The sequence below is a fragment of the Hippopotamus amphibius genome, chromosome 4, assembly GCF_030028045.1.
Source record: "Hippopotamus amphibius kiboko isolate mHipAmp2 chromosome 4, mHipAmp2.hap2, whole genome shotgun sequence".
NCBI classification, from domain to species: Eukaryota; Metazoa; Chordata; class Mammalia; order Artiodactyla; family Hippopotamidae; genus Hippopotamus; species Hippopotamus amphibius.
The window spans coordinates 81,339,554-81,353,040 of NC_080189.1; the positions used below are offsets into that span (position 1 = coordinate 81,339,554).

At 39.4% G+C, this 13,487-nt stretch overlaps 3 protein-coding genes across 4 annotated transcripts in view; all 3 read right to left on the reverse strand.

Moving 5' to 3' along the window:
* The window catches only part of SUGCT (succinyl-CoA:glutarate-CoA transferase), a 667,361-nt gene that overhangs the window by 353,781 nt on the left and 300,093 nt on the right, over positions 1-13,487 (reverse strand). The window lies entirely within an intron of this gene.
* Positions 7,724-8,794, reverse strand: LOC130851149 (endonuclease V-like). The gene has a single exon (XM_057731043.1). It carries the CDS (start codon positions 8,228-8,230, stop codon positions 7,889-7,891), a length of 342 nt encoding a protein of 113 aa, XP_057587026.1. The 5' UTR covers positions 8,231-8,794; the 3' UTR covers positions 7,724-7,888.
* LOC130851148 (endonuclease V-like) lies at positions 8,384-8,794 on the reverse strand. The gene has a single exon (XM_057731041.1). The coding sequence runs from the start codon at positions 8,783-8,785 to the stop codon at positions 8,384-8,386; it is 402 nt and encodes a 133-aa protein (XP_057587024.1). The 5' UTR covers positions 8,786-8,794.

The window sequence follows — 13,487 nt, forward strand, 5'->3', positions numbered from 1 at the left end:
CACACTATCACCTGGAAGTCTGGGCAGTTGTGCATGACCAAGGTTTTGCCCTCTCAGAAGCAATCACAGAGGGAATCCCCAAGCTACTAGTTCCTGGTTGAAAGTGAGGCAAAAGAAAATGCAAACTCCCTGAACTGTGATAGCAGCCTTCAAGCCATACACATATCCAACTGTAAAGGATAAAAACCTAACTGGCTAAGAACAACCTTTGACCACTAAATGGCTTATGCCTGCCCAGGAATGGCCACTGGGGAAAAGTGGAACCAATCTGAGCTGGGACATCAGAAGCTATACAATGCAGATAAAAAAGACTTCACAGAATGAGTGCAGCCAAATCACTGTTGTTTGGCCTAGTAAGCCACAAACAAAACAACCTCTGGGGTAGGGGGATCTAAAATGTCCAGATATCAGCCAAAAATCGTAAGACCTGCAAAGAAACAGTAAAGTGCATCCAATACACAGAACAAAAGAGCTGGCAATAGAAACTGCCTTTGAAGAGGTCCAGGTCATGGACTTAGCAGAAAAAAACTTCAAAGCAGCTACTATAAACGTTTGAAGAACAAAAGAAAACCATGCTTAAAGAATTAAAGGAAGATATGAGGACAATATCTCATCAAAGAGATAATATCAATAAAGAGATAGAAATATTCAAATTAATAAAAAGGAACCAAATGGAAATTCTGGAGCTGAAAAGTACAATAACTGAAATGAAAAATTTACTAGAGGGGAACAACCATATATTTGAATTATCAGAAGAGGAATCAGCAAACTTAGAGGTATATTAATAGAAATTATTCAATCTGAATTTTAGAGAGAAAATGAATTAAGAAAATTGAACAAAGTCTCAGAGAAATGTGAGACACCATTAAGTGACCAACATACACATAACTGGAGTACCAGAAGAAGAAAAAGATGAAAAAAATCAAAGAAATAATGCCTTAAAACTTTACAAATTATATGAAAAACACTAATCTACACATCCAAGAAGCCAAATGATCAACACACACCCAGACACATCATACTCAAAATGTTCAAAGACAAAGAGAAAATTCTGAAAAGAGCAAAAGAAAAATGACATCACATAAAGGGAACCCAATGAGATTAACATATAACATCTCATCAGACCCCATGGGAATCAGAAGGCAGTGAAGCAACATACTCAAAATGCTGAAAGTAAAAACTGTCAAACAAAAATATTGTACCCAGCAACACTACCTTTCACAAATGAAGGCAAACTAAAGATAATCCCAGATAAACAAAAGCTGAGAGAATCTTTTGGTAGTAGACTTACATTATAATGAATACCAAAGAAAATTCTTTAGGATGAAAGTAAATGATACCACACAGCACTATGAATCCACACACAGACACACATAAAGAATACCAGTAAGACAATCATGTAGGCATTTACAAAAAACAGTGTAGCTGATATTCCTTCTCCTTTCTTGTCAGACTTATTTAAAATGCTATTGCAATAAACAATATGTATATAAGTGTATTGTTGAACCTATAACATATAGAAATGTAATATATTTGACAATAAAGAGCACAGGGGAGGTGAATAAGAGCAAAAAACCTGTGCTGAAGTAAGGAAAGGACATTAAATCCAACTCAAATCTATAATTCAAATCAATGAGAAGAAATGAAGAGGACAAAATAGTATAAATAAAATTAATATTAAAAATTCTATAAATATAGATTAGTTTTCATTTCTTTCATCAGCTTCCTTGAAAGGCTTAATATTATATAACATTTATAGAATAACAATTACAACAGTGTATTGCTGAGTTTATACTATACATATATATCTGTAGGAGTTATATAGCCATAAAGTTTCCATATTTCATGGTAACTAAGTTGGTATAAAACTGAAGTCAATTCTGATAAGCTAAGATATATATTATAGGCCTAGAGAAACTAATAAAAAATTTTAAAATATCATCAAAAATCACTAAAGGAATTAAAATGTTATACTAGAAAATATCCACTTAATGCAAAAGAAAGCAAGGAAGGAGAAATAGAAAAATAAAGAAGACATGAAACACATAGAAAACAAAAAGCAAATGTCATATGGAAATCCTATCCTATCAATAATAACACTGAGTTTGAATGGCTTAAACAATTCAATCAAAAAGCAGATATTTTCAAATTGGATTAAAAAAAAAACAGGACCCACCTATATACTATCTATGTAAGAGATACTTTAGGTTCAAACCTGCAGATAGCCTGAAAATAAAAGGATGGAAAAAGATGTACAATGCAAACCATAACCATAAAAGAGAATGGGGTGGTTATACTAGTGTCAGAAAATAGATATAAAAACAAAACATGTTATAGAAATAAAGAGAGACATGATGATAAAAGGGAAAATCCATCAGGAAGATATAACAATGATAAGCATATATGCACATAATAACAGTGCCCCAAAATACATGAAGCAAAAACTGACTGAAAGATGAGACAGACAATGTAACAGTAACAGTTGGAGAGGTCAACACCCAACTTTCCATAATGGATATAATGACTAGGCAGAAGATCAGCAAGGAAATACAAGAGTTAAACAATGGCATAAACAAATAAGACCTAACAGACATCTACGAATACTTCAACAGAATATACATCCTTCTTCAGAACACATGGGACCTTCTGCAGATAGATTCTATGCTAGGGCATAACATAAGCCTCAATAAATTTGAAGAAGTAGAAATCACACAAAGTATGTTTTTCAAACACAATGAATACAGTTAGAAATCAAACTTAGAAAGTTTGAGAAATACATATAAATGTGAAAATTAAACAAGACACTTAAACAATCAAACTTCTGAAATTAACCTTTTTTTACTTTAATGGCCAATGGATTTTGAAAAAAAGTGCCAAGAAAATCCAATGGGAAAATAATGTTCTCAACAAATGATGCTGGGACAATGAGATAAATTCTTACACACACACTCAAAATGGATCACAGACATGAATATAAGACTTAAAAATTGTAAAACTCTTACAAGAAAATGTAGATGTAAATATTCACGTCCTTAGAGTAGTCAATGGTTTCTTAGTACAACACCTAAAGCACAAGTGACAAAAACAGAAGAGGTAAATTGCAAATTCAGGGTCCATTTTTAACTGCTGAGTTCTCAAAGAATGTAGAAGCTCCATTCCAAGCTCTCTTTAGGCTATAAATACACCATTTTGTATCTATTCCTCCTTCATTATTAATCATTTTAGAAAAGTTCTTAAAGTATCAGTAGTGCTCAGTCCTTGTCAATCATTATTCATGTTTAGTACTACCAACAGTACAACTAGAATGTTTTTTTAATGTATGTAAATAACTACAATAAATGATAATTAAAAGTATCTTTATGGGTAAATGGAGTCAAAGAGTACAAACTTCCAGCTACAAAATAAATAAGTCATGGGGATGTAACATACTGCACGGAGACTATAGTAAATAAGTTGTATCTTTGAAAGTTGCTGAGAGAGTAGATCTTAAAAGCTCTCATCATAAGAAAAAAAAATTGTAACTGGATGGTGATGTATTTTAACTTGACTTGTGGTGATTATTTCATGCTACATACAAATATCTAATCATTAGGTTGTACATTATAAACTAATATAATATTATGCGCCAATTATACCTCAACCAAAAAGTATTTTCACTTGAAGAAATATGTGAAATCATAGCATTCTGTATTGGCATCTGTTTTAACTATTCAAACATAACAAGAATTCATTTTAAATTTCCACTTAAGAAACTATTTAAGCAATGGGAACATTTAAATCATTTTTTTCCTGATTACAAAAGTAACATATGATTGTTTTAAAGAGAATCAATAGTTTTACAAAACTGAGATCCTATAACATACATAACTTTGTATGCTGCTTTATTTTTATAAATGAACACTTCCCATGACATTCCTCAAAAACATGATAAAGCCAATATATTGTTCCATTGTATTGATAAACTTCAAATTATTTAATCTATACTTCTATTTAAAATGGGCAAAGGACTTGAATAGACATTTTTCCAAAGCAGACACAAAATGGCCAACAGGCACAAGAAAAAGTACTCAGCATCACTAATCACCAGGCAAATGCAAATCAAAACCACAATGAGATATCACCTCACACCTGTTAGGATGGCTATCATCAAAAAGACAAGAGAACAATTGCTGATGTAGGCGTGGAGAAAAGGGAACCCTTGCACACTGTTGGTGGGAATGTACATTTGTGCAGCCACTGTGGAAAACAGTATGGAGGCTCCACACTGTGATTTTTGATTTGCATTTTCCTGAGATTACTCTTTCTTGATTTCTGTTTTCTACCCACCAAAACAATAAATTATGTCTTTGGCTTGCAATTTCAAGGCTTGGTGAAAAGTCAGTGATTACACTATGTGTCTTTACTCTGAAACAGGAGGTATGCAGAGCCTGATGAATAAGCTGTGAGAAAGAGGACAGACAGACAGACAGAGAAAATAACTTTTACCAAAAAAAAAAAAAAGTCTTCAGATTTTCCCAGATCACAAATACTTTCAAAATTACTGAATAAAGTTGAAACCCTCCATTAAATTCCTCTTAAACATTGAGAAGGAATTTATTAGTAATATGATAAACTAATTACAAAAAGCTTTTAAAAGGATAAAGAGTTCTTTGGTAAATTTTTTTTTTAAGATACAAAAATCAGTTGTATTTTTATACACTAGCAATAAACAATCCAAAAATAAAGTTAATAAAACAATTCCATTTATAATAGCATCAAAAAGAATAAAATACTTAGTAATAAATTTTACCAAAGGAAGGACAAGATGTGTACAATGAAAGTCACAAAACATTGTTGAAAGAAATTAAAGATCTAAATAAGTGAAAAGACCCCGTGTTCAGTGATTGGAAGACGTAATATTATTAAGACAGCAACGTTCTCCAAATTGATCAGTGCAATCATTATTAAAATTCCAACTGCCTTTTTGGGGGGCAGAAATGGACAAGCTGGTTCTAAAATTCATATGGAATTACAAGAGACCCAAATATCCATATACAAAATTACCTCAAAGTGTGTCAAAGATTTAAATATAAGAGCTGAAACTATGAAACTCTTAGAAGAAAACACAGGAGGAAATCTTTGTGACATTGGATTAGACAACGGTTTCTTTGTTATGACATCAAAAGCATAAGCAACAAATGAAAATCAGATAAACTGTATTTCATCAAATTTTAAAACTTTCATGCAAAGGACATTATCAAGAAAATGAAAAAACCCACAGAATGGGAGAACCTATTTGTAAGTTATATAACTGAAAGGGGTCTGGTATACAGGACATATAAAGAACTCGCACAACTCAACAACAAAAAGATGAACAACCCAATGTTTAAAACGGCAAATAATTTGAGTGGACATTTCTCCCAGGAAGACACACAAATAGCCAACATGCACATGAAAAGGGGCTCAACATCACCAGTAACCAGGGAAATACAAGTCAAAACCACAATGAGATACCATTTCACATACACTAGCATGGCTAGAATCAAAAAGACAGATAATTACAAGTGTTGGTGAGGATGCAGAGAAATTAAGAACCCTGTGCTGCTGGTGGGGTTGTAAAAAGGTGCAGCCACCGTGGAAAACAGTGGGAAAATAGTATGGCTATTCCTCAAAAAGTTAAACACAGAGTTACCACATCACCCAGAAATTCCACTCCCAAGAGAATGAAAATCCTAAGTTCACACAAAAACTTGTACGTCGATGCTCATAGCAGCATTACGCAAAATAGCCCCAAATAATCCAAATATTCATCAGCAGATGAATGGATAAACAAAATGTGGCCTATCCATACAACAGAATAGTATTTGGCCATAAAAAGAAGTACTGATCCACGTTACAACACAGATGAACCTTGAAAAACATCGTGCTAAGCAGACACCAGACACAAAGGTCACATACTATGTGTGACCCCATTCCTATGAGGTACTCAGAATCGGCAAGTCCACAGAAACAGGAAGCCTATTAATGGTTGCCAAGAGCTGGGGTGGGGGAGAGAGGTGCTGGGGTGGGGGAGTGGAGGAGAGTGACTGCTAATGGATACGGGATGAAAAAGTTCTGGAACTAGATAGCGGTAGGGCTGAACAAGACTCTGAATATACTAAAAACCAATAATTGTACACTTAAAGATGTTTAAAATGGTGACTTGTTATATGACTTTAATCTTGAAACAAAAACCACTCAGGTTTTCAGTTGTCTGCAAGCTGATCTCAGACTCTGCCTGCTTCCCACTGAAGAGGAGGGGATGGGGATGAGGGACTCCCCCACAGCAGGCCCATGCCTCAGCCCAGGGGGCCCACCTGACTCTGGTCAGTAAGGAAGCAGTGGCTTTAAGCAGAACCCCACTCCCACCTCAGCAGGAAGACTTGGCCATCTCTGTGCCTGCCTTAGAGATGGGTCCCCAGGGGATGCTGCTGCAGACATCACCCTGAGCCTCCCAGCACCATGGGAAACTCTCCTGTCGGCATGGGCGTGGGACAGACATTGAAGAAGGTGCAGTCAGGGCCAGGGAGTCACGGTCGTTCCTGCCCAGCCCTCGCAGAATCTGCATTCTGGCAGCTTGGGGTGGTGGGAGGACCTCGGTAAGAAATGAAGACTCCTTTATTTCCTGTTTCTCCCTTCCCATCATTGGAGTTAGCACAGCCTTGCAGACTGATGACCATCAACCCTGACCCCCACGGGCCCCACTTCTCCAAACCTCGTTACTTCCTTTGTAAGGACTAACTGCATGCCAGGCTCTGGGGCCACGGCCACGCCACACAGGGTTGCAGCTGTCCAGGGAGGCAGCACAGGTATGATCCCCATTACAGGCTCAAAGTTCTGCCCAAGGCCAGTCAGTACAAAGCCGTCAGGCCCAGCCAGCTCTGTCTGGCTTCCATTCTGTGCTCTCAAATCCCCCCACCCCCTTGTCCTGATGAACTCTGTGCAAAGAGAGACCTGGAAGAAGTTAGGAAGGCAGCGGTCATGGAGCACCAGGCAGGGCCTGCATGGGCAGCAGGCCAGGACTGAGTCCTCCTGAGGGCCATCCTGGCACAGAGTGCTGGGCACCAGGCTCGGGGCACATCTGAGGTGGCCCAGCCCCCTCAGACTCAGCAGGGACATGAACGAGGCAGCAGCTGCCTGGGACCCCGGGCAAGTGCCAGTATCTCCCTTGTCCTTGGGCAGCCCCCAGGACTGTGGCTGTGCTTAACCCAAGCGTGACCCTTCCCAGCCCTGCTTGTGCCCAGTGACCATCAGGGATTTTAGGGAGATGGCTTTGCCATGGCCCCGTGCTCCCACACCCTCCAGATGGGACTCCACGCTGTCCCTGCCTCTGACCACTAATGTCTCAGCGTGGAGCCCAGCTGGTGCTGGATGCCCCCATCTTTCATTCACTGGGAACTGACTGTGCCACCGCCAGCAGGGACTCCATACGGATCCTCAAACTCTATCCCCCAACTGGACCAAGCAGGTGCTTGTATCCCCGCAAAAACAAAACAAAACAGGTTCCAAGCAGGAGGTCTGGTCCCTCTCGGAGCACCATCAGATGCTGCATTCCACCTTCTCTCCCAGCATACAGACCCGGGCCTCGGTCCTGAGGCAGGGAGAGCTGGGGCACAGCCAGGACAGGGGAGCCAAAAGCCGCAGGTACTGAGGTGCAGGTTCTAAAGCCACAGACACAGCATCCTGGAGCCTGAGGTGAGTGAACAGATGGCCCAGGGCCTGTTAGGGAGGGTGAGGTGAGCTGGGGCTCCCTGTGTGCCCCCGGCTGTGATAAGCAGGTGTTTCTCTCAGTCCCAGGATTGGGTGGACAGTAGAAGCCGAGGTGAGAAAAAAAGATGTGCCAGCACGGACATCTGGAGAGGACTGGAGATCAGAACCTGGGACAGGCCTTCCTGTCAGCAGGAGTCCCCTTGAAGGTACCTGAATGCTCTTCTGAGACTCCTTCACGGCACGCCTTTGGCGTCTGTGCCTTCTTGCTCCTCTCCAGCCGCAGGGCAGGAGCCCCTTGGACTCCCAGGGTCCTGCGGATGTAGTCTCGGGAGCGGATGTCAGCCTGGCGCACGGGCTCCGGGATCCGAAACTTGCAGCAGCCATGGGTTAGGCGCACGGCTGCCTCCAGGCTCACCTTGTGGCCCACAGAGACATACAGGGGCTTGGTGCTGTGGTCATGGCTCTTCAGGGCCATGCCCAGGATGGTCCCGGAGCCTCCCATCAGAGGAAATGAGTCTCCTCCAGCCTTCAGGAGCCGTATCTTCTCCTTGCGCAGAGCATTGTTCTCCAGCCCATCCACCTGCAGGAGTTTCTTGGCCACCCCAATGCAGGGCAGGCCTGTGAGGACACCAAGGTGGCAGGCCACCCCAAAGCCTCAGTAGTGGAGCACCCCATTTCCATCCACAAAAAGGACCTGGGGCATGAGGTGGGGCTCCTTCTCCCGCAGCCGCTGCACCGCCTCCACCAAGAAGGGCATCTCTCGGAAGGCCAGGAAGCCCGACACGTAGGGGGCTGTCAGGCTCACCATGCAACAGTCCTCATACACCACCTCGAGCTCAGGGTAGCTGAGCACCACCAGGGAGGCACAGGCGCTGACGCTGTCGCCCTTCACAAAGGACACGTCCATGCCCCCGACCCTCTGCAGGCCCGAGAAGGCAGGGTCCCGTTGCCACGCCTCCGTGTCCCGGTGCACGACACGAGTCTTCAACTGGGCTTGCTCCCGTTTCCACAGCGACAGGGTTTCCTCCAGCAGTCTCCCAACGGCCTTTCGGGCCATGGCGCGGCCCTGAGCACCGGTAAATTTCTTGATTAAGACATTTGCAACTCTTTGTCAGATTTTAAGCTTTTATTAATTTAGTAAAGAGGAAAATCTCAAGATGCTTTATACCTATCATTTCTTGCTACTAAAAATACCCAGAGCATTTCTGTATAACTCTTCTGTGACACTGGACACTTTCCACCTTAAACTGGACTGTGCAGCCTCCTTGAATGCTTAATAGCTTTGTCTTTGCCCTATTGCTTCACTGTTTTCCATCATCCCTCCCCGGCCAAAAACCTAATACAAGACCATACATCTATATAGCAGGCCATCAATCACTATCTGCTGAAAAAATGACTGAGTGACTGACTGAATGAAAAAGTGACTATGGTCTCCTCTGCCCTGAACCATGACTTTCATGAAAATATCAAAAAGAGACGTTTTTCTTTAACATAAATTCTATTACCTTTTTCTCCATCAATGTCAATCAGGTAATGTCCCAAGGCATTCTAGTTAGATATCTAAATATATAAGTGCGATATCTTAAAAAAAACTTATGCATCCAAATTTCCTAGGTATATAGAAAGAATTAACATAAAATACCAGTAATGTAAAACTAAGTCCTTAACTTTTATTTGACATTTCAATAGGTTTCCTCTTACATGATAACGCATGAGGTTTTTTGTGTTAAGATTCTTCTCAACCTAACAAAATACAGTTGTATATTATTGTCTTATATTTTATATTTTAATATAAAATTGAATCCTTAAACTCAATTTTTATTTAATTTAATCACTTAAGTCTGAAATACATTGTTTTCTCCAAAACTGAAAATATTATACCCTGGTATCACAAAACAAAATGTCTGAATTTGTTCATCATCTGAAATGGGTCATATATACTCAGAGATATACATAAATTTTATTTTTGTATCTCTTTTGTCTACTAGGGATTATGTCCAGACATACTGTTTAGTAGATCTGTTTCATATCTTCATCAACTGCTTTCCAGTTACAAGGAACACTGTATGCATGTATTTCCCAGCAGAATTAGAAACAAGGATATAATTTTGCTTGATTTGTATAACCCTCACAGGGCTATGCATTTCAATAAATATTAAGTACTGTCATTCAAAAGGCTATCTTTAAAATGCATCAATAGTGCATGTGTGTATGTGTGTGCACGTGTGCACATCCGTGCCTGTGTGTGTAAGGTAGAAAGGGCTTGAAAAATAGCTCTGTATTTCAGGGAGCTTCTGACACTTACTATATGAATATTGAAGGCTTTTTTCCCCCAGATGCTCAGATATTTTGCCAAAATGCACTAAAACAAAGTCACTTAGAGAATATGAGCTAGCCTAGAGATTAATAAAGCCTCCAACTTCACAGGCTTCCACAAATAATGATATGAAAACAACAGATAATTTTAAGCTATCAAATATTTTAAGACTTCACTCTGTTTCTATGATATATTTATCCCATACGAAAGATTGGCTAAAGGAGTTGTAATGGCCTTCTGGGACAGGAAGAATAAGGTTTCTGTAGAAAATGTTAAATTAATTTTGATGGTGATGCAAAGTTAAGGAAGGGTTGTTAAGGGCTGGCTTGCTGCCACAGGGTGGGGTTTTGTTTTGGTATCCTTTTAGAGCCTGCAGGTGTTTGGCACCAGTTACAATCAGGGCCAGCTGTGATATTTCAGTTCTGATATTTCCCTCCCAATAGTTCTCAGAAGTGATGCTTCAGGGTGATGTCTTACACCTGATGTACTTACTCAACTTGTGTGGTACAAATGTGAAGACTCTGTTAAAGAACACCAGTTTTGTGACACCCTTTGCCCTCTCTTCCCCACCCACAGGTCATGGCATCAAGGAGAATGAAAAACATTAATCAGAGGTTCAGATATTCATATACACATATTTTTTTACTGAGCAGTTCATCCAAAAGTGGTGATACACTAGAACCGCCAAAGATACGATCTTGAGCAAAATAGAAAAAAACAGGATAACACATTCTCTTTTGATTCTCATGGTAGACAATGATGCTTTTAAGCTCTCTCAGTGGTGAGATCCATACCTATTTTTGTAGGAATTTGAATAGTTTCTATTAAAAGCTGCATTTTCTTTAAAGTTTGTTTGGGTTGGAAAACCTCAAACCACAATGTATTTCATGCACATGTTCCCAAGGGTATGTTAAATAGGACCATACTGAGGTCATCTAGTAAGTTTTTTAAACTTTTTAAGAATCCCTTTAATGTACTACACAATATTGGCCTGATTAAAAGAAGATATTTTAAGAAAGCACTTGGAAACATGACTGACTATTAAAATCTATATGCAGATAATCCATATTATACTTCTACAATGCACAGAGTTTTCCACAGATAATTTATCGCTGAGGGAGAAAAAAAAGCAATAAAACTACCACTAAAAGGGTTTGGGATCAAAATTTCTCAGAGCTATCAGTAAATGCAGACCAAAACCCCCTGTAGTATTCTTGATTGACTTAACAGTGGATGCCTGCAGGATCATTTTAACTGTGCAAAGGTCTGCAGCATATAATCAGAGGATAAAAGGTAGACAACTTTGCATCTATCCAAGGGGAAAAAAAATCATTTGTTTCGGTTGAGTCAAGAAGGCAAGTTTTCTCAGAACATGAGACTATGATGAAATTATCTTGGTTAGGAATAGTTTTGACCACCAAGTAAATTTTTGTTGTCTACCAAGTTCAGACCACAGATGAAATATAAATGGTCCACTTGATAAGCAGGCCCACAGAAAATTCTCTCCTGCTCTTTGATGCTTCTAATCTTTCCTTTTTTGTTGTTTTTTTTTTTCTTTTTTTTTTGGTTACACATACCCCTTTTCACTTCATCAGTCCCACTTCCTGCGCCATGTTCCAGGCCTTGTACTTCACCCAAATCAATTTTCAGTTGAACTAGCAGCTGTGCTGGCACAGCGCACACGGAGAGCTGGGCCAGGGGCGCCAGCGGTGCGGTCCCACATCTGAACAGAAGTGGCCGCTTCCACATACCCAGGGCCAAGAAACTTCACAGCTCGTCAGGGGAAAAACAAGGGAGGACACCTTGAACGGAAATCATACTTTTACGGAAAACGGAAAACAACAAGATTTTTCAGTCATCAGAAAAATGAAGGGCTGAGAACTTCTTGGCACAAAGTTTGCAGACGCATTTTCTTACAAGGATATTAGTTAGAGCTTGATTGCAAGCTAATAATCCCCATCCCCGCAGCTACACTGGATCTGTCTCTACCCACCAAACAATGATAAGTAAAAGAAGGTGTCTTTTAATAAAAATATACACATAAAGGGCACTGTAACCAGAGCTATTATCATTTACTAAACATTTACCAACTAGTATCCCTACTATGCGCCTTTGACAAATATTGTCACATTTAGCACTTACGGTATAGAGAAAAGATTCTATTTCATCACTTTGCCACTGAGGAAACCAAAGCCTAGAAAGCTTATAAAACTGCCCAACATTTTTGACTCCATGGTCTTAACTACTATGTTATGTTTAGTCCCCTGAGCCTTCCAACCAAAGGCTTCTCAGGCAGCTCTACAGACAGAGTCTGTCAGTTCCACACAGTGGGACACAGTTGCCACTTGATCATGTGGAAACCTATACTTCATAGTGGTAACCAACTCACTCATCCACTGATTCATGCATCAACGAAATTTTACTGAGTACCTGCTGCTTAAAGTCAACTTAGAATTTATTTTTCAGGAAGGAAAAGAATTACTAAATTCATGCTAAATCCCTAGCACCTGGTACATAGTAAATACAATGAAAAGTTTGTTACATGAACTTTCAGAGTAGTTCTTTTTAGATATCATCTTAAGGTGCATTTTTTAATATAATTTATTTTATACAAATTTTTTTAACTCCCTGATTTTTTCACCTTCTACATTCCTTTCAAACTCTGCATACATGATGATAGGGAATTCCCTCTAAAAGAGCCAGACACTTCCAGGCATAGAGGAAAGATGGTGCCCCTACCTCTTGTGCCAGTCAGTCCTACATACAATCACCATAGTCCCCTTCGTGCATTTTTATTTTTATATTTTTAACTTTTTATTTTATATTGGAGTGCAGTTGATTAACAATGTTGTGTTAGTTTCAGGTGCATAACAAAGTGACTCAGCTATACATACACATGTATCTATTCCTTTTCAAATTATTGTCCTGAGTAGGTTGTTACAGAATACTGAGCAGAGCTCCCTGTGCTACACAGTACGTCCTTGTACTGATGTTACATTGCTATCTAAAAATCCAGACAATTTTATACACACATTTTGGTATTTAAATTCCGAAGAAGAATGAAATGGTGTATAAAAGGGACCAACTCTACTCTATTGTCAATAACTATCATTGTATGATTAAGAATTTTTGATGTTAGAATTGTAACAATTAGAATCTACTTTTTGGTGGATGAAAGGCAGTTTTCAGAGACTTCAGGGGTAGTAGGAAAAGTTCGTATCCTGACTTAGGTTACCACTATTCTTCAACTGAAAAATTATTTAAGTACTAAAAATAAGCCATAGACCAATAATAGACACTTCTTACAGGTCCAAAAGAGTTGAGACACAAAAATTAATTAAATTGAGCTACAAGGGAAAATTGGGAATGAAAATCCTAATTACCCGATATTCAAGTTGAACCAGCCCATAAAGTGAACAACTTTAAGGGTGAGACCTTGCAT